Source organism: Anopheles marshallii, chromosome 2, assembly GCF_943734725.1.
Source record: "Anopheles marshallii chromosome 2, idAnoMarsDA_429_01, whole genome shotgun sequence".
Classification (NCBI taxonomy): domain Eukaryota; kingdom Metazoa; phylum Arthropoda; class Insecta; order Diptera; family Culicidae; genus Anopheles; species Anopheles marshallii.
Genome location: NC_071326.1, coordinates 44487617 through 44510117, shown reverse-complemented (window position 1 = coordinate 44510117; position 22501 = coordinate 44487617). Strand labels below are relative to the sequence as shown.

At 42.8% G+C, this 22501-nt stretch overlaps 2 protein-coding genes across 2 annotated transcripts in view; one reads left to right on the top strand and one right to left on the bottom strand.

Moving 5' to 3' along the window:
• Nucleotides 1–22501, bottom strand: part of LOC128719339 (mucin-19-like) — a 42073-nt gene that overhangs the window by 16170 nt on the left and 3402 nt on the right. The window contains exons 3-4 of the mRNA XM_053812963.1: nucleotides 11133–11220; nucleotides 2442–2615 (exon numbers count right to left, since the gene is read on the bottom strand). Of these exons, the coding sequence (XP_053668938.1) occupies nucleotides 2442–2615; nucleotides 11133–11220 (262 nt within the window). The remainder of the gene's footprint in view (nucleotides 1–2441; nucleotides 2616–11132; nucleotides 11221–22501) is intronic.
• Nucleotides 6335–7852, top strand: LOC128719340 (PR domain zinc finger protein 1-like). Its single transcript, XM_053812964.1, has one exon. The coding sequence runs from the start codon at nucleotides 6335–6337 to the stop codon at nucleotides 7850–7852; it is 1518 nt and encodes a 505-aa protein (XP_053668939.1).

The following is a 22501-nucleotide window of genomic DNA, read 5'->3' as shown; positions in this document are numbered from 1 at the left end:
AAGCTAACATGCACACGTCGGTGAAGGTTAGACGTAGCAACAATACCGGTGTAACGTCCCTTCGGATCGCGAATGAATATTACAATATTTATGCCCAAACCATCCCTCCTCCTAATTGACTGTTTGGCCTTGAAAATCCATCTACCCAGGACCATGAACGGCCGTTTGCGGGAAGTTTATCGCCATTAGCATTTGGGTAGCAGGAACCGAGCTGCCGCCGACGAGCTTCATCGAACACAATCGACCCAAAGCAAATGACGACGGGCATGGCTTCAATAATTGATTCACCTGTCGTCGAGAATCCGTCCTGGAACGCTTTTCCTTTCTATAAAGCCATTGGCAGTGCAAAGATCACAATTGACATACAAGTGTGTCAATGCGCTTGACGAATGGATCTAAAAGGAAAACAACAATAAAACGGACGAACGATCCCGCTCAAAGGATCGTTCAATCCCGTGGTCCTTCGGCCGGTTGCCAAACATCACCTCAACGCTTCACTCATTCTCATCAAATGTGCGAAGGTCTGTGGATACCTTTTTGGGGGTTGGACGAAGGTCAACCCTTTCGTGCTGTTTGCCATCCACCACCTGTGGTGTCCTTGGTCCGTTGGTATTGCGCAACGATTCGATTCTAATCAAATCAAACTCAAGCGTTCTTCTGCCTGTTTCCCATGCCGCAATGGAATCCCGGCCCGCTGCTCGTAGGGTCGTTCACATGGCGACGAGGGTGTTGTTTTTCACACAAGCATAGGTCTTTGTGCGAGGGTGCGATACCAGCAGCTCCGGGTTGTCTGGGTGGTGAATTCCTGGTGGCTGGAGATATTGATTTTTTTCCGACTCCACCAAAAACAACGACAGCAGCCCGTGCTCGTCTGCCACCCGGTCGGACCGTGACGTCAGCCAAAGTAATATCCTTTAAGTTCTGTGATTGTAGGTGCCTACCTAACCCACCCAGCGGATGGTATAAGCAGTACGGTTAGGAAGCATGGAAACGAAGGGTTTGAATGCTCTTCACAACCAGTTGCCACGCCTGATTGGACGCTGGTCGCGGGACTTTCGCGCCGAGTATGAAAAAGAATTCGATTTCCCACGATGTGTTTTGCTGCTCTTTGTTTTGTACATAAGAATGTGCATTTGCGTTCCTTTTTTTTTGTTTTCCGATGTCTCTGGTACAAAAGGATGAATCTGTGCTTCGTATCAAATTGTTAGGAAAGATCTGTACACATATTTTTCCTTTTTTATTTTTTTAACAGAATTGCTTAGTACGGCAAATAAGTGAACAAAAATTCAATTTTCATTTCAAAACCATCCAACAGTTGGCAGTCTATGTTGTTGTTGTAAATAAGTATTAACACAGGTACAATAAGTTTCTTTTGGCACACATCACCCTAAAAAAGGATGCACTGTGCGTATTTTGTCCATAGCACGTATGAGACTTGTCTCATTAAAAAAAAAAACGTTAGGCAGACGGAAACGATCACTTTCATAATGTTTGATCTTCATTTTCCTTATGTCCCGGGAATACCATTGAGTGAAACGTCTAATACACTCTTGTTCCGTTGTTTTGTTACCCTAAAGACTGCATCACAAAATCAAAGAACCAACATGCTTGTGCCTTTAACGGCAATCCTCAATGGAGCCAGTATGCGATCACGAAGCGACGAATCAGTCGATCGTTCGAGTTGCTAACCAACAATTTTGCTACTCAGCTACTTTTAATAGCTACCTGGATTAATACGTTGCTCACATGATGAGTGGCTCGTAGGCACACATGCAGGGTACAAGATCAGTTAGCAACGTTTGAGAGGGATGAAAACAGAACCACCCCCTGGACATAACGGTCGTCCAACAAGAGATGTAACTGTACCCCCGTGTATTTTTTGATACATTTTATTTCTTTGTTAGCAGGAGGTCTTTGTCAATAATACCAAATAACGCCCACCGGGTACGGCCCCCGAAGTATGCGAAACTGTAACACGGTACGTTATTTACGGTCTCCACCCACAGTCCCCGAAATGTCTCGACTGGTGCATGCAAGGATTACGAAACAGGAACGATCCTGCGCATGTAACGAAATGACCTCGTGACAAGTAGTGCTTACGCTCACCATGTTGCGATTATGCTTTATTAGCAAATTGAATTCGAAACACATTTGGTGTGCTTTTTAAACCCTATGTTTTCGGTGTAATGAACATCCTCGACAGCGTCGAAGCGTTATTAGCCCGGAGGAATAGGTATGTGTTGTACATGGTAAAACATCACGAAACCCCTTTATAAAAAAAAACTGGCAACAGATGCCGCTAGCAAGGGTAACGAACTTTTAACTTCAACAAGAAAGTCAATTTGGCCAGGTTACTCTGGTAGAGAAAAGGTTCCTACAATTGGAATAACGATGAAAAGACCATGAAAAGTTATCGTTACACACTGTCGGTTATGACTTACTTGCGCATAATGATCTCCGGAACCGAATAGCGCCGCCGAAGTAATCCCGGCCCGGGGCTGGCCGCATTCGCGTACGTTCCCGCTCCCATTCTCTGGTGAACTGTGTTAAGGCTGCAGCTATCGCACAAGCTCGATAGGTCCCAGTTCGATGCGGATGACTCGCGGCTGTCTTGGCTATTGGGAAGAGAGTAAACCACAGAAGGGAATAATATTATATGCCACACAGTACTATCGGGGTATGTATTAAAACTCTGCGCACCGAAATTCAAGGCAACAACGCACTGAAATGAACTGATGACATTGTTTTTATTATTTTTATTTTTTATTTTAGCACTTATTTTTAGCAGTTGCACATTCCGTGCGACATAAGACTCCCGAGACTGCACCGTCATGCCGGATGTTGATAAATGCAGTTTCTGGGCATTACAAGCGAGCCAGACGAGTCTTCGGAAAACATTTCGATGTTAAAACGCCGCTAAATTTAAACAACACCGGCAACAGACGGACTACTAGAACGTGCATAACAGACCGGGACTATCTCGTGAGAACGATTTGCTTGCCAGCATACCTAAAAGTAGAACAGACCAGAATTCAACAAGCCTTGGACTTGGGTGTTCACGTAGGTTTGCGGTTCCGGAACCGGGAGGTCAATGCTACTATTCACCGTACCGGCGTTCCGGCTGGTAAAGTCACGCGAATATGTGCAGGCGTAATTTTCGTTTTCAAAGAGAATCCATGACACGCAAAATCCACTGCGACGTTTTACGACATTCCAATGAGTAGCTGATGCACGGAACAACATACTGAACACAGGTAAGGAACGGTTAAATACGTTTTTTTACGACAAAAACAACTCAAAACCGAGGTTAGAAAATATTGTTTTTGTGAAATATCTTAAGGTTGCTCAGATACCAATTAAAATCGATCTAATCAATTTTGTCAGTAGTGCTCAACCAACTTCGGTAGAGCGCCGATTATCCGGGTGTCTGATTATCTGCGGAGATCAACATCGACGATGGAAGAAAGACCATATTTTATAAGCTAAATGAGCTCCAATTCTGAAAGAAAAGCAGCTAGAATTTCTTTTACCACAATAAAACACGTATCCATTTCGCAATCGTACAAGTTCCTTTTACCCATAACCAAAAATCCATTTCGCCATCGTATAAGTTTATGAAATACAGGCAGTCCCCGAGGTACGCGGTTCCTCTTATACGCGGTTTTTTGGAAATTTGACAGCTGAGTTAGTTTATAGCACAAAATCTAAGCAAAAGGGTGTAAAATTGGTCTAAAATAGCTTCCTTTGTCATATACAACATTTGTTTTAAGTTTATTTTAATGCATTCTATCAAAAAATAGCCTGGTGTGCTGAATAAATGAAGAGCAGAGAAGAAAGTCAACTATCCAACTTTGTTGTATAAACGATTTTACTTCCGGATTCAACTTACGCGGAAATTCGAGATACTCGGATTTTCCACGGGTTATAGCGGTTCGCTATAATAGCGTTGACGCTATAATAGCGGGGACTGCCTGTACGTGGCATGAATGATTCACGATGAGACTCCTGTTTGAGCTGATTAATTTGTTGTATACACATATAATTGTGCACAGGTAGTATAACACTTTACTACCTTAATAATATTACTGTTGGCCACTCACTGTTTAACAGTCCAATTATTCAGGCCCGCGTTTCAAATAGATGTACCTTGCAGTGCTACAGGTGCACCACACAGTGCTACAGGTGAATGTCTGCTGAATTCGATCTGGATGCAACAGGTGATAATCTTGCCGAGGTATTGACGCCCCCATTTCCCACTTTGTCGTTGTCAGGGTAATTTAGAAAAGCAAATACAAAACCTTGTGCTTTTTATCTCAAAGGTCTAATTCTTGCCAAATTACGTTCTGATAATTTGAATTTAGCAAAAAGGGCTTTTTCGCATACGAAACCACTTTAGCACTGATCCACGATCGAAGAGCTCATGCGCAACAAATTGCCGTCCACTGCATTAGATCTTCATCGATGAAGTATAACAACTTTGTTGGCAACACTGTAAACCACGATCGACGATTTATTTCTCACCGCCTATCAACAACTACTGACTACTTTTGTGCAAGGCACAGCAAACTAGTTTGCAAGTGATATATCCTTATCCTTCAATTCCTTATCAATTCGGTACCCAAACTTTCGACTGGAACGGCTCCTTACCATACGCTGGTCGTGTTTACTATGGCACCACGCAGATCGGTGATACTGCTACAACGAACTTTCAGCCAAATCAACTGCCTGAGTTTGAATTATTTTTATCGGTGCAATCCCCGCCACTATCGCCCACGGTGTTCCCAACGAAAATAAATCGAATTATGGTTGGACGTAAAGCTTTGCATCGTAAGATGAAATCGTTCCACGCCTTTTTCATTGCAGCACCTCAAGGATGATTATTACACGGATTTCCATTACAACGTACCAACTCCCTTCTATTTTCCACCGCCCGAGAATATGATGAAGCAACCAGACATACAACCACGTACGATGTTTCTGTTGGAATATCCGCACTCCAAGCCTGCATCTCAGAATTAACCAAATACTCATCATTTCCCTGATGGCACACTACTGCAACCCGTGCTGGACAACTTAACTTCCGTGCTTGATCTGACTCTTCCGGTGGACCAATCGAAACCCCAACCATTTAGCCCGGGCTCTTCCAAATGGCGCTGTGAACAGTGCAATAGGCACTTAATTTGCCAAATGGGTCTAACGCATCATAACAGGGCCAGACATGCGGGTGCACCGTTGCGCAAAGTGTGGCAAACTATTCTCGGAATTGGTGCTGCTCCAGCGGTATGTTTTACGCCATATTACACAAAACAAACCGTACAAGTGTGATCAATGTCCAAAGACTTTTTGCTATCGTACGGATCTGCGGCGCCATGAGTACTTTCACACCGGTAATATCCCATATCATTGTTCCGTCTGTGAGCGGGGGTTTGTTCGGTGGGATCGTATGCAGAGGCACGAATTAACGCACCAAAAGCAGGAATTTCGAATGAAAGAACTAACGGACTGCTACACAGTGCAAGATATTGACAATCGATCTGACCGATTGCCAGAGCAGGGAAAACACTATCTTGAATAATAATTAATGTTTGAGCTACTTTAATAACAAATGGCCAGGTTGCATAGATAACGAACAAATCAAAACAAGTGTGTGAGTGTAGTGGTATGATCTTAGGAAGAAATTGACACATCGTCACCGGTTGACAGCAAAACGCACTCTCGATTGGAGCAAACGATAATAAATTGAATATGTGATTGATCACATTCACATCTTTTTACGCTCATTTATGTCTAATATAAAAAAGAAAAGCTTATCCGATATTGTGCGCCAATAGTTCAAAGACGAGTTTAATTATACTGCGCTTTTCGTCCATCGTTGTAGCATTTGTTTAGAACATCGGCTTGTGCGTTAATAGTGTTACCACATCTTCTATAACCCCTTGCCAGCTTTTTTTCTCCAAGGTAAGTGAAAAAAACTAACCAGGTAGTGCTTCTCAACGCGTCCTGTTAAAAACGTACAGGTACATATTGGTTATGTTTGGTGCCACGTTCGGTGAATACCCCAGGTAGCATGATCGTACCTGTTGCAAGGTATGGCAGGATAAAGTGTCACAGGAATTACGCCCCCAATATGGATACGATGCGTGGCCGGCTGGTAAAGTGGCAGATCGCACGAAAAAGTCTAGCATAGGCATTTTCTCTCTTTCCAGGATCGCTGCTGCAGCAATACCGTATAAAAACGGCAAACGAAGACAAATCACGTAACAGTCGAAAATTTTCCTCTTAACAGTGTGGAAGTTTGAAGCTCGAGTAAACAGTGTCCACGTCCGTGTACAAAATGCAAGCCAATACTATCGAAATAATGGCAAGTGATCAGTTCAGTGGTTCATGGAGTGCGATTCCGTACGGTTACAGTGACTACAGTGTGCCGCCGAATGCGGACTGGATGACGTCCCCGTCAACGAACCTGGAAAGTGCGCGACAAAGCTGCGAATCCGCGGCACAGCAAAATAATTTCTTCCAGCCGACGACCGGAAGAGGAATTCATCGACACTCATCGCAGACCTCACCAGCCGAAGCTACAGAGGCAGATTCCACTCACAACAGCTATCCTTACGCGGTCCCGTACCATCATCATCAGCATCAGACAGCAAACTATGGACCGAATCAGCATGTGCAGCAAAATCATCCGCAAAAGCAATCGCAGCAACCGGTCAAGAAGAATGCTTCGAACAGTGCACGATATGTTCCTCACGGTTACTACACCCAAACTGGGCGTACATTGACATCCGCTGCTGCTGCATCACCAGTACCTCAGCAGAGCTTGTATCCATCGCCACCGGGACAAGTGCTGGCTACCGAAGAAACGAACTACAACAGCAAACCGTTCGGTATGGTTTACATGAATGGCAACCATCCATCGGCTCCAATCGGCTATACCGGCTACTCAGAACCTGTGCTGACCAGCTTATGTAGTGGACCAGTTAGCAATGATCTTTACCAACCGTACAATGTGTCACCCATGGGCTATGGTGAGAGTGCAGCCGCGTTCCCGACCATTGGACTAAGTACGCTGGAATCACCGTTCGCACCACTAAAGTACGACGCGTGGAACTCGGAATCCTCCATCATCCAACCGTTGATGTCACCGATGGAACACCCGATAGCGATCAAGCAGGAATATATTCCATCCGCTTTTAACACTCCCTCGCCATCTACCATCACCGGTGGAAGCTGCATCAAGATGGAGCTTCTGTCAGATTCATCATTATCACCTCCTCCGGGAGGTAATCACCTAACGGATGTGCACGGATCACAGCCCGTTTGCAAATCACCGTCTTTGTCTCATCTGCTACCTTTACCGAATGACAAAAGGTCAAACAGCAGTCCTGGCACCATGCCAGTGAAAAAAGCGACGCGCAAAACCAACAACTACGGTGACCAGTACGCTTGTCTCGAATGCAGTCGTACCTTTGCGCGGCAGTGCGGTCTAACGCAGCACACAAAGTGGCACCATTCGGGCGAGAAACCATTCCGCTGCATAACGTGCGGGAAGTGTTTTAGCGAACAGATCGCACTGGACGATCATCTCGAGCGGCACACGAGCACCGACAAACCGTACCAATGTCTGCTGTGCCCGAAAGCGTTCTTTCACAAGAACGATCTGCGCCGACACGGGTTCCAGCACTCCGGAAAGGCACCGCACGCTTGCCGGTACTGTTCGAAAACGTTTGCCCGGAAAGATCACTGCCACAGCCATGAAGGTTCACACGAACGGAAAATGCAGCGTAAGCAGCGAAAAGCCAAACGGGTATCGGCTGCTCATGGTGAGCTACTAGAAAGTCAACAGAGTTAAGGAAGAGATCGCCATCTGGACGAAATCTAGAGCATAGTGATATTCGTTAATTTATTGTATATTAATTGTAAATCAAAATGTAATTGTATGACTGGGGGGCAACACGGTCCGCGACAAAATATGTGATTTGATTGTACAAAATGTAGTACAAGTTAGCTTTGTAAGACGTTGGAAGAAAAGACAATCATGTACAGTGATCGTACAAATAAATCACCAAATGAACTCAGATATCTGGCTTGCTCCGTAATTGTAACCCGTTTTCTATGTACAATTTCGTATGGAATAGATAGGCCCAAAGAATGGTTAGATACTAAATTGTTACGGACTATGTCAGTAGATTGACAATGTAGAAGGAAAGGAAGTGTTCCGTATCACGCAAAACAGCTATCTTTTTATCTATGAACACCCATGCCAGTGTTTCTTTGTCCTACATTTCTCCACAAACAGTTATCGTTTCGAAATGAGCCCCAAATCAACCAAAAGTTTATAACAATGTTTGACAATGATGTAACCTACGACTTGCAATCTAGTAGAACTTGTTTTACATTATTTATGTACAATGCCGTTGTTGCAGTTGTTTCGTTTCTCGTGTTCTAGCGTTATTGTACCTGTCTATTCCAATTGATGTGCGAAGTAATGGAAGATGAAGTTACACAATCTACTCCCCAGGGAGGACAGGGCCGTACTGTAAGGAAGGCTCCCATCTCCTCTCCTGTCAGAAGTGGTTACATCGATCAACCAACCGTAATTCAATTGTGCTTTTTTATTTGTATGAATGGTAGACACACATGTACACGGTTGCGTTTGTCAGAACGAATAAATTCGGAAATGCGAAATGTGATAATACGCAGCCGAATTAGAGTAATCCAATGATTCTAGGTGGTTAAAAAATCTTGCGCGTACAGACCATGCTTAAGAATTGTTAACAAACAAAAAAGAAACATTTGGATAATTAAAACTAACTTTCGCCGAAGGAGTCAGTTAATCGATGGACGGTAACAATCCGCTCCTACGAGTGCCTCATTCAAACACGCAAAGGTCCAACATTTTGGTCCTCACGCAACGTACGGATAGTGAGTACACTACACTGACCAGGTGGTCTTGCTGGCAAACAGATGGGGAGCAAATAGTTAATAAATTATTCATGTACATAACGAAGTTCATGAACTTTTTAGGTGTCACTTTCCCTTTTGAAAACTGTTACCCGTTGGCTAGGGTCCGTTAGTTTGCGCTATTGCCCGATAGATGGCGCTTCGTATGTAAGAGAGCTAGTGAGGCAAAACGAAAAGTTACTTTGTAGTATGGAAAAGTATCGATTTTCTTTTATAAATTTCGCTAAATAAAGCATCCCTGTTTACTGCTTTGAAAAATATACATCTTGTTATAAGTTTATTAAATTAAATCCCAAATAAAGCTGTATCCTTTCTTTTAAGGATTCTGCTCGAAGCGTGCGATGTTATGTAGTACATTTATCATCATTACTTTCCAAAACATATTTCTCACCTTTGCACGACAATCATGACGAATCGTTTTATGTTCTTTTAAAAAAATGGATGATACAATTGAAGGAGAAAAAATAGCCGCACGATACTTGCTTCTTCCAGCATCATTAGCAACTAATCGATCTGGGACAAGCGTACGCCTGGTGCTTTCAAACTGATCGCAGGAAGTGTTTTGTCGGGGAAATCTAAATCATAATTTCCACTGAAACGCCTCCCCCACACTTAGTCTGATTACCCAGGAGAGGAAAAGTTTGTTTGTTGAAATCGAAAGCGGCACAAAAAATCACGAACATCTCTGATGATGATGAAGTTTATCAGGTGTTGGTACCGTAACGCCTAAACGATGATCTCGCAACACGTACAACACGTGCTGCCCGGCTGCGAACGACGCGGAACTATCATTCAACGTTGCATTATTAATGGGACCTGTTAAAGGAATGGCGAAGACTGTCAAACGCGTTGGGATTTCGGGTGCTTTGCTGATGGATATATTGTTGTTGTTTTGTGTTAGCCTAACTGCGCTTAGCAGATGCTTTTTCATGTGAACCGAAGGGAGGAATAGAGTGTACAAATCTATTCCACTCTTAAGGGTGTCGTAACGGGTTGACCCTAACTCCAACCAGATAACCCATATCGAGCACAAAAGCAAATGGATTCCGAATTCATCATTGTGTGGGTCTGCGGGGAACTCGTAAGGGCTATTATGAGTGTGACGATTATTCACGTGGAATTGAAGTATAATCAATATGTCTTGCGATGAAACTTGTTGAACGTGTTTCAAGACATATGCTAGAACCATTTAATGCAACACTAAACTTAATGTTTAATAGCTTAATGGCAATGTTTTAAACAAAACGAAGCGTACATTAACCTCAGCCAGTTTTTTAACTCACCAACACCGGGTGCCAACTAGCTTTTCAATTTCATCAAGCGTTGACGGGTGAAAACCGTTACGCCCACAGCCAGAAACAGCGGATCCCTACCGGCGGAAGTTTGAGCTCATTTTCTACGTGAATAATTGTGAACCTGTTCATATGCCTCTACCATCTAGCACCAATGCTTACAGGGTGCCGACTTCCGCTGTGCGTTCTTATTCCGATTCCACGTTTAGTCGTTCGCTCCACGAACTCCACGAAAACTCCAAGTTTTAGTCTCCGGAATTGCGTCAAGACCGAGGGAGAGGGTTTATTTAATTATTCACGTGTTTTAACCTAACCCCCGCTAGCGAAAAGGGGATGTGGTATTTGTGTTTTTGTATTTTTTTTGTGGAAGGCGCTTTGAACTTTTGCGGTAAATCTGTGGCACGCCGGAATATTCGAAATCGTGCCCACTACCATACATCCGGCAGTGGGTCAGCAACCGGCGTAAAAAAAATGAGTATCATAAAAGGATCAAAAAATATTCTCAAAGGGCTCGAAGCGATACCTGATGGAGTTGGCATTAGTTCATTCCACAGCGCGGAATGGACCATTGGAGTGTCCTGGGTGCGTGGATTATAATTTAATTAGTGCCATTTAGAAGCCAGAACCAGGAAGCTCCACAGTCGAGCGTGAGTAAACAGTACGAAGAAGAGCAACAACAACAAAATTCTGATGGAATCTGGTGGAATTCAACCCAGAACGGAATCCATCCTTTGTAATGCCGGGCGAAAGAGATATTCGATGGAAACCATTTTGTAGGTCAGTTCTGAGACGGTTTTTTTTGTTGTAACGATGTCGAAATCTCTAATCTTACCCTTTCCTTTCCCACATAACAAACATAGCGATGTGCTCCGTTACCTTTGCAAATGTGATCGTTGCGATTTCGGTGTATTCCAGGCAGATCGAACCGTACGCAGGATCTGCTCGATGTCGGGAATTTTTCGACCTGTGGGAAAGAAAAAACAATTGAACAATTAATGCGCTATGTGAAACATTTGTTTTGTATTTAAAAAAAAAACGCTGTTAATGTACGTGTTGCTTTTGACCGCGATTATACCGAATGGAGTACGTGCGTACGTGTCAATTGATGTGGCACGGGTATCATCAGCAGATTGTTTAACGCAGCCCACCAGGGTTTTGTCAACTTTGAGTGTTCCAAAATCAATACCCAATTGGGAATCTTTTATTTGCTGTGATACTGTTTGTGATAGTGTGGTGTTAATATGGTTAGCACATAATTAATTGAGCTCGGTTTGGTCCGAATGTAGCTCGAAATACGTATAAAAACTCTAATAGACAAACTACATTCCCAATAAGATCACGCTTAAAGAATGATTTCCTCAGCATATTTCGGTTAGTTATTTTTGATTAAAGATTAAATAATCTTGAACTGCCTCAATATAAATGGTCGGAATTTAGTGTGATAATTTTATCAATAGTGATCGGATACAAACATATTGGCTTGTTTCAGATTACACCTATATCAAATTTTAGACCTCATTCAAGCAAAAAAAATGCCAAATTAGGTTGAAATAGACCCAACCACGCATCGAACAAAAGTGAAAACGTGTATGAATTAAATGTGTTAAAATAATACAATTTAAACCATGTTTCATCACTCACACGTCTCAATCGAGTTTGGGTTAGGTGTGCGTTTGGTGAAGTAAATAAATAATGCATTTTTTGATACCCCTCCCCAGCAGAGATTTCTTGTAAGTTAATGTTTCGTTTTTTTTTTGCTCGTGATTGTCCATCGAGACGCAAGGTATGCCACGATCCAAGCGTGTCACCTGGCCATCCAACTGCCTTTCTAATCGCTCACACAGAACATCACATTCATCGTGCGTGATTAGAAGAACAATTTTTGATGACCAGAACGGCGTGACGATGGTTCCTACGACCTTGAGCAACGGTGACCATTAGCGATCGATAATATACCGCACCTGACCGGTATCGGGTTAAGAAGACACACAGCGAGACGGAACTCAGACGAAATCTCGTGTGTCCGAGCATGGTCCGAGCAGCTGAGCAGCGTGACATGGATCAGAACGCGTCCAACAGCAAGCCTTTACAGGAACTTTACCTTTTTTGTCTACAGGGTTTGGTGAAGATGGGTTTTGTTCTCTATTTAGACTAGTACTAGACAGACAATGCAGACTACATTGAGTGAATGGAGGAAACCTCCTAAGAGCCATTATCATTTATCTACACTTAGTAGTAAAGTATTGAAGGTAGTAAACTGCAAATTCTATTGTTTAAAACACATTCAAATGGCATGCGAATGTCTTCATGAATTTACTCATATTCTTCAACAACACAAAGCTATAATTTGAGTAGTAGTAAATCAATGGTGTTAAATAGTAATAATTAACACCTATTATTCTGGGGCGACCCGGTGGCATGATGGTAGCGGCGCCGATCTTCACACGAACGGACCGGACCAAAATCCCATCCGGACCAATCCCCCGTAGCAAGGATTGACTATCCAGTTACGGGTAAATAAAGCCACAAAACTGGCAGAAATGACCTAGTGGGTCGTAACGCCAAGAAGAGAGAAGAGAGAGAGAGAGAGAGACCTATTATTCGAGTCAATAATATATCCTGCGATTGCAAAAAAGTGAATAGAGCTCATACAAATACGATCTGAATGAAATGCCCTAGCAAAAACTGAAAAGAAAAGAGCTGGCTGTGGTGAGAAGTTTAATTATTTTATTGTACTTTTTTATACACTCCTATACTCTACCCTCCTATACTCTATCACAAGATTTACGAGAATATCATCCGCTTGACAGGTATGTAAAACAGCAGCACCTCTTCCATGCACTCAACGTTTCTATTTCTACTCACATGCACTCAACGTTTTTCAATTTATATTTACAAAAACAAATAATTGAATGAAAGTACACTTATTGCTACTAATAGGCGTTACATCCACAATATCGCAATTCCAAGCGCATGACAACTATCCGAGGCCCGACAACCTCACCGAGGCCATGCCCGTTGCAGTTGCAGGCCCCAAGTCAACGTGATCGCCATCGATTCAATTACGCTCGCTCGTAACGCGCTGAATGCGAGAGTTAAAGCTGGTGACATTTATAGCTAATTCCCTATGCCTTCAAGGAATTATTGACGGCCCGTGGGGATGTTCCGTCCGATAGGTTGGTGGGTGATATTTCTATTGCAAAATGGATAGAATATGCTTATTTATGCACGCATTATCTTACGCTTCAATCGTCCATCCTCGTGCTAACCTTTAAATCACTTATTTCTATAAATAAAAACAGCAAGAAAGAGTTGTTTCGACAAAGCGATTTACAACGTCGAAGCAAGATTTACAAAAAGAGGAGCAGAAAAGATCCATTAAGCCCAAACACAAAAGGGGAATAACAACACGTGTGTGCTTGGGAATATCGGAAAAGGTGTTATTGAAGTAGAAAAATGAGGATAAAGAAGGAGTGTGATTCTCGCAAATTCGACAAACACTCACTCACCATCCAAGCATTGGGATGAGTCGAAGGAATAATAAAGGACACTCATTTATAAACTTCCCATCGATAGAGTGTGTGCTACATATCACTAAATAGCATGGAAAAGCTGCGCACGTTCAGAGGGTTAAAGAACCATTTTGTGTAGACCCTTAATGGATAGACATATATCAGATATACTGATAAGGTGACCAGGTGTAGCGTCTCTTGATGATACTTAAATAACATAAAAGCTTAATGATGGCACGCCCTATCAATATACTTGAATAGAATCAATATAGGTGATCGTGTATGTTTGGTTGAATTTTCAACTCAATCATCAGAACTTGAGAACTCTACGAATGGATCATCTATGCACACGAAAATCAATAACGAATTCGTGAGCGATAGTTCAAAGTATGTACAGAGTAAACATTATTTTAGAGAGTCTAAAAGGTACAACCGTGGGAAGGTAGGAAACGATATTATTACATTTACTTTAGGAAATAGTAAACACCAACTGCAGAACACTTGCAAATAAATTCGAGTCGGTACCAAAACCTGACGGAACTCATCCCTCCAAGAGACACTGTTTGAGGAGCGCTGTTGATTTCATCTTCTATTTTGTTCGAATTGAGTTGTGTTGCTTTGGAAGTGAAATTTCTAACGCCAGCAACGAGCTGTAGCCGTAGCACATTCTTAACAAGCTGCCCAGACTCTCGTACTACCAAACGCAAAGGTCATTGCAAAAGGTTTGGTAAACTTGGCTGCTTCCCGTTCGATGGAGACGCCCCGGCACTCAAGTTGTATGGTTTATTGCTTCTTTTGCTTTTTTTTTGTTGTTGCTGTTGCTGCCAGCATACATAAGGATGCCGAGTTTCTCGTTCACAAAACCCAATATTTGCCTACTCTCGAGAGTATTGCACCGAAAAAACAATAAACATTGTTTGAGTTGTATCGCTTTGGAAAGGTTTTGGCGGGTCACCTGTACCTCTACGCGTAGAGAACATTTTCGACATCGAGTCACTGGGCTGTCCTGAGCGAAAGTTTTGCTTCTGTGTGTATGTGTGTGTGTGCACGTTTTGCCCGGTTGTGTTGCACATAGTTTAGCGATAAAGTTGGACACCGTATGGACCGAATTTACATCATTAGCGATCACCTTAAAAAGCTAACAAAGAATGTCGCCCTCTAATTGGAGAGGCATCTCTCTGCTTACCGTGGGAAAAGTTTGCACTCGTAAAGGATAAACTTCACCTTCGGACGAGCACGCAAATTATCTATCTAGCCGCCAGATTAAAGCTTCGTGTAACTACCGAGGTGCTTGTTTAATTTCGGAGATGATCATGCTGACCCATCTCTCCCTACGCTTTTCGACGTGCCAAGTGCCTATCCACGATTGTTGGCACCGGCTCAAAATGTCTAACCAGCATGTTACTTAAGGGCCAAATTGGGGTCCCTACCAACGCCAGACCAACCGGCTCGGGAGGGTTGGCATCCGAGCAGCACGAAGGAGGTTAACGAAAGTGAATGAGGTTAGGTTTGGGGCCGGTCGCCGGCTAAGGAGCAATTAAACTCGCGTTTGCACTAGATCCTTACGTCCGATAGCATCCCAAAAGGTGAAGAAAAATCCGAAAATCCAAATACCCCGCAAAAAGGAACAGTGGTAATGTGGTCTAATGTGTTGTTGTGATTCGTTGTTTCCGTCTTACGAGTTCAGGCTCGCCAGGCTGCCGGTTTCTGTGGTCAATCTTTGCCCGCTACCTACCCAATGTATAGCAGCTTGATTGACCCATACAGGCTATTGACCCAAATTGTACACACCTAAGAACAAAAAGTATGCTGAACTCGCGTAAAGTCTACGCGAGTTGCTTGGAGCAGGTCAGCTGTCACACTTTTCGATAAGCAAATGCTAGAATAAAAAAGTGTATATATCCATACAATTTACTCCAATTGCGCTTTGGGTTTGGTTTGGGGGAAGGTGCCACCGAAGGCATTCGCATCGTAAGTCGTACACCGTGGCTCTGCAATAGCCTCATTTCTCGGGTCGGCTGCTCGAGCCCACCCGATTATCACGTGGCCGGACCTGAGTGGTTTCCTGTTATGTACGCGGGCTGTAGTCAATGCAGTGGCTTCGTCCCGTTTGCTCCGAAGTGTCCGAAATAAATTGATCCATTCAGTTCGCTGTCGTCCTGCCGGCTAATGCCCGTGTAGAACGGTTTCGACATTAGCCGGTAATCGGTAACATTCGTAACCTCCTTTTTTTGGTGGCAGCATTTATGGTGACACGTGTTTGAGACATAACTACAATTATTACATTTTAAAAGTGTACATTAATTCTAAGCCGAGCTTCAACTTAGGGCACCATTAGAACAGTAACTTTTTTTAATGCTAATTTTTTTTAGAAAACGAAATTTCATTCATAACATGCTGCACTGTTATTTAAGTTGTATCAAATGGTTTTAACAACAGGTCCATAATGTAATTAGTCTGATCAAACCATTCGGTGTCTAGTGCTGGTCTGGTATAACTGTGACCATAATAAGCTGGTTTAATATTTCTTATACTTACAACTCATACTTAAAAAAAAACAAAACTTTCTATAGAAATGATTAAGAATATTAACAATGATATAGAATAAATTATTAATTCGTCCAAAACCCATGTTTTGTCCATTGTTTAAAAGCTGACGTCAGGTGTTGGTAAATAATAAATTTCCAAGGCTCTATGGTGGAGATACACATTCATGGCGCATTCCAATCTTGTGGACTGGAGAAGATGAATGAATTATCTTCTGTACCAGAAACCCTGGCGATCTACGCAGAATAGATCATTACGAATTCGTCTAAAGTATTACCTGTAGTATCTTTTGTCAAAAGTCAGCGCTGACAATAACATTGATGTTGAAATACGTGCTAGGGTGCTGGCTGCCAACCGGTCTTTCTACAGTCTGAGACAACTTTTCGACTCAAAACACCTGTTTTCCTCTCCGACGACTAACGAAGCTGGGACTATATAGAACCTATACAGTTCCAACACTCACATACGCCTCTGAGACATGACCTTTGTCCAAAACTGACGAAACCCTCGTAGCCACGTTGGAGAGGAAGATACTCAGAAGGATATTTGGCCCTGCATGTGTCGAAGGACAATGGAGGTGCCGCTACCATGACGAGCTCTATGAGCTGTACGGCGAACTTACTTTCGTACAGGATTTTTAGGATTAGGCTCGTCAGGTTCCGGTGGGCTGGTCACGTCATGAGAATGACACCGGACGACTTAGCCCGTAAAGTCCTTTTTGGCCTTCCTCATAGACAGAGGAACTGTGGTAGACCCGTATTAAGATGGAGTGATGGCGTTGATGCGTCCACCATAAAGACCGGAATAATGGATTGGCAGACAATGGTGCTCGACTGAGAGAGGTTTAAAGAACTTCGTTCGAAGCGGTAGTACCTCTTTTAGGTGTCGTTTACTTAGGAAGATACCGGACGACGTAGTCTGTGAAAATGTTTAAACTCGCCCAATAAAACGGAGGAGAGGGTAGAGTAATTCCAAATTGAGATGGAGTGATGGAGAGGTGATGCGCTTGCAACACAAAATCCTCGACTTGTAAAGTTGTATAAGTGGTTAACTTTGTCGAAGGATTCATCTTCGATTCATTCATTCATTCATCGAAGGATAGGCTATTACTACATTAAGATTTATTTGAAACAAGCAGTTGTATGAATATAAAAAATAATGTTAAATTAAAATTAAATCCAACCATATCGCAATAATACAACCATTTGTATCATTTTCATTGGACTGGACAAAATCGCACAAGTATAATGTGTACTGTAAGAATATTTAACGCCACCAATCATGCAAACACCATCAACAATAGCAACCACGCCAAGTCAATTCCAGCACGCTTCCACTTTCTCACCACAGCAAGGCTGTCGACAGTCTTAAAAGCTTCTACCACTTGGCACAGCTCACCGCACGCATAAATTTCCTGCGCTTCAAGTCCTTCCGATCGAGATGAATTTGCTTGTGTCGAAGAAGCAACTAAAAAAAATGTGATAGCAAATCAGACACTTTCTCATCAAGAAGTGAGTGGAGCATAAACAAGAAAAAAAAGATCACTAAACAACCTATCACAAAATTCTTCCGACGTTCAAGACGGAGGTCACGTCTCGTCAATAAATGTCCTGACCGTCGCTGCCCTGACCCCCAACACCACCAATGTTTGGGGTTTGGGACGGGTTTGAACTTATGCGGGAGCATATTTTTACGGCCCCAACACACACCCACTTCTTCCCTGCCGTGCCGTCTTGTTGGACTTGGAAGCAATGCAGCAAAACGATGTGATGGATTGCGATGGGTTCGTTTTGTGGCGCGATTTATCTTATCACTTTGTTGTGCTGGTCACCATTTCTTTGTTATTGCTTCTGTTGACATAATTAAGCGTTGAACATTGGCGATCAGCATCGATGAGCATGGGGTGGCGAAGTGACGGCGTTTCGTTTGGTATACCAAACAATAGAAGTAAAATTTATAAACAAACACTCCTGCACATAAATTGCCACACTTGTTGTATGTATACCAACCGCTACAAGTAGCACTATTGTCAGCGGTTATAAAAATCCACTTGAAAAAGCATATCAAATAAAGGCAATTATTCTATTTAAAACGTAGCCTGATTGATGTGAACCACAAGACGCTGCGGCGGAATGTAATTTTACAATCTGCAGTAATTTAAATTGCAAATTACACTGCTTACAATCAGCAATCCGAGTGCATCTTCTTGGCAGTCGAGCTATTTAAAGTTTAAATAGTTTAAAAATAAGTGAGCAAGTGTGTCGCTGTTGTATGAGGAAATGATTAAGCTTAATCTCCCAAATGACTTACTTCAATGTAAAACATGAAGAATTGTTTTTAATGTCCTTCAATTGTTCTAAGCTTAAACGTCGTAACTTAATTCCAGCGGCTTGATGAATCAATTAAGCTTGGTCATTAAGCCATCGGTGGTAATTTTCACCCGGACCATCCATTGTGTCGTATAGTTATCCTTCACGCCACGCCACAGTTCAACACTATTCCTGGGGGATCCTATCCATCTAAGGATGACCATGACCTTTCACAACCATTTGCCGTTCCAATCGATCGAAGCAATTGCTGCAAGCTAACCACAAAAGGAAAAGGAAGGGAATCTGCTCAAAAAATAACTCAACCCTCAGGCCAACCGTAACCACTGCACCGGGGTTTGGATGTACGGAAACTTTCACACTCCGTGTGCATTCGGATGGATATAATCCACCGGGACGTGAAGCCATTGCACCGATGGGAGGCGAAAAAAAAACCCGGGAGCCCGATAGAGCGACTACATTATAACGCTCCTGTCAAGGCAAATGTACTCACTCAACGTACGGTTGTGTACGTGCGATAAAAAAAAGGGAAGATTATCATCCTGGTCTGTATATATCAGGGCCGCCAGTGGGTGGGTTGTAACAAAAATGTGGGCACGGTAGAAGAGATTTATTGAGGCAAATATTAAGAACGAAGTACCGATAAAAAAAGAACATCCGGCACACTTTTATTCCCACGCCGAGGACAAGCGGCGCGGTGCAGTGGAAAAGCGTTAAACGAGCTACGTGACGTTATCCACACTGTAGATAAGCAACACGTTGTCACTTAATCCGCGGTTTGCTAACGTGCGAACCAAGAGCTTTAATAAAGTTGTATTTAATTCTATGAAAACATAAGAATGTGTATGCACCAAATTCTAGAACTCTTAGGTATCAATCCCTCGGGACAGTAACAGGACAAATGGACCATCATGCTTTATAATTTTATTAAACTCTTATTAATCATTTGTGAATTCTTTCCGACTTGGGATTTCATAGCCATCCAAATAAACAGACAATCTTCGTTCCCTTCTAGCCGATTGTGGTGTTGGAGCCGAATGTCATTGTTAATATTAGAACATTAATAACACGACTCGTCCGCTGCCATGTGTTTCGGCGTTGAGCAACATTTGGCGCATTGGAGCACGCTTTTGCTCCGTCTAGATCACGCGACATAATGAGCCGAAGCATATGGTTTTTTATTTTAGTGCTTTTAATTTCGCATTATGTAGCGCTATTAAATTATCCATTTAAATCACACAAGCACATGAACACTTAATTATATATTACTGAATTTCAAAATGTACTGCACGTGTAGTTGTGCAGGCGCAATACGTTGAGGATCCAAATCTTCTTGCTTCAAGAAGCAGGCAAAACATAGTTTACCAACCTACTCTCTACAGTATTGTGACAGTCCTTGGAGTATTCTTCTAGTTGTTAAGAAATTCTTTCTCTGCTTATACGTCTGGTTCGGTGTTTGCGCTTCCAGAGGTTTGAGTAGATCTCTCGCTCATTGGAGGTTAAAATTGGCCCACTAATGAGGCGATGTGGCATTCGATTCGGCGATCCCTCGGAGATTCCGGGGAACAATTTTCCCGCGAACCATTACGGACGGAACATGGGACCATTGCGAAACGATGGCTACCATACGATACGGTAGTCTTGACGGAGACAACGATTCTGCGTCACCCTTGAGTTTGGTTATGCTCGGTGACTCATCCTTCAGCACGGTATGCCGTCATGGCTTGTCATGGCGTGCCAAAAGCAAAGAGCGGATGTCATAAATGTATGATTACTGGCATGCACGTTGACAGTTTCCACTTTCGGTTATGTCTCACATGTCTCTGTTTGTTGGTTGTGGGTTGATCTGGAACAATTTCTCGGAATATTTTAATGAGTTGTAGAGTGTCTGGTTGGATGAAATGGTTCCAAACCGCACTGGTTATCAAACGAATTCGCTTGTTTTTTATGATTTTCACAGGAAGTTTTGGTGATTTTGATCGATTGAAGGTTCAATATCGCTCCAAGTTATTAGATTTTTAAACAAAAAACACGAAGTTGTTAAAATTGACCGCTAAAAAACCCGGTGACACCCGGAATAGACTATTCCAATTAATATCGACACCTCAAATAGAATGAAAATATTTTACACAATCAATTTATCCACACTCGAAGCCACGCCACAGCACGGGAAAACTTCTTGAGTGCTTCTTTTCAGCCCTCCGATGACACTTGTTGGTGCTGGGACTAGTAGCTGCTAAGCTACTGGCCGGATGCTCCCCTCTTTTGGCGAATTCAAATAAACAACAAATACTGAAGCCCGCTTCTCAAAGATCATCAACTATTGAGAGGTTTTTTCTTTTCCAAGCCAACCCGGTGGCCCACCAGTTCCACTCCGCCGTCCATTCGAAAGCTTTCGTACGTGCGTTCGTCCTGTTCATTTAGTTATTGTGCAGGACATAGAAACACACACCATGCCACGTTTAGACAATAGAACCATTTCAGGATCAAAAGTTTTCTACCCCCTCCCGGGTTTGAAAGTTTGATGTGAAAACACGCGAAGTAAAGAACGTTCTGTATCAGTTCTTCGCTCCTTCGACCGAACTCCGGCAATGGCAAGTTTCGTGTACGAATTGAATTCAACGAACTTTGAGACGATAAATTATGAACTAAAGCGAAGGGAACTGATCCAGCTGTTCAGCTCCTTCGGCTAACCGTGCAGGACGAACGTATGTATGGCCGGATGGGCTGGGGCGATACTTCTCAAAGAGCCCGCTGAGAAGCCTGCATGGTTCAATTACGGACAAGAAAAGAAAACGTCCTACGTCATGAAGTGGTTTCATTTTTTATGACGCTTTTTTTTACGTCTACTTCCTATTGAAACATTCACCAGTCTTGTAATCGATAATCGAAGGAGCAACATTGATCACAACAGTGTTGGTGTTGATGATGAGTCGGAACTGGAAGTTCGCACGAAGGTGGTACCAATTTACAGGGCCAATTTTACTCCATTTAATAGACATGACGTGAGGTAGGAAAATGATCGATCGTAACGGCGAACGAAACTAATTTACGCGCGTAGATAATGTTGATGGAAGTTGATTCGTGTTTTCGTGCATTAAATGGTACACTGTTGAGTTGTTGCACGTTCTCAGAACCATCTACACTGAAAATAATAGTCTTAAATAAACAACAATTCTTCGTTCTTGAGGTTAGTAAACGAACCTAACACACAAGTAAACACACCTGGATATACTGCGTTCTACATACAACAGCCTTAAAGTATGCAATTTGCACATCATAAAATAGCAAAATAAGCCATCTTTCAAGTGAAAACAGAAGCTGCAGAAGAAACGCAACAAGTAGAAAGTGGCTCGTTCTGAGAAATTGTAATCACTGAGGAAATTTCAGTCTTCGAGCCATGGTTTCCTTTATCCACAGTACAGCAGATATCAACAGAAACAGTGTTACACAGCTTATGTTTCTCTCTTCTGGTTCGCAATCAGCAAGATAAAGACCCGGGTTTGGATTTGTTTGTATGTAATTTCTTGGAAAAACCATTCCGACCACTCTGTTGTGTGCTGAGGGCGGAAATGTTGAAAAATAAGGGTTCGCTTTCCGGAGAGGGATGGTACATTTTCCATCCTCATCGCCCCATTTGGGGTGCTTTTTAAATGCTTACGAATGGACAGGAACCTACCTTAAACGTATGCACCGGAACGGAGTGGTCGGGGCTAAGGAAACGATGCTGCACTATTGTCGCTACCCGTTCGTCTTTGTTTCTGTCTAGTTACCCATGGAAAAATGTTCCCATGTTTTGCAGGCCGGGCTCCTGCAGCTCCATCGGAGTACTACGTGTTTTGCTTTGCAAAGGAAAATG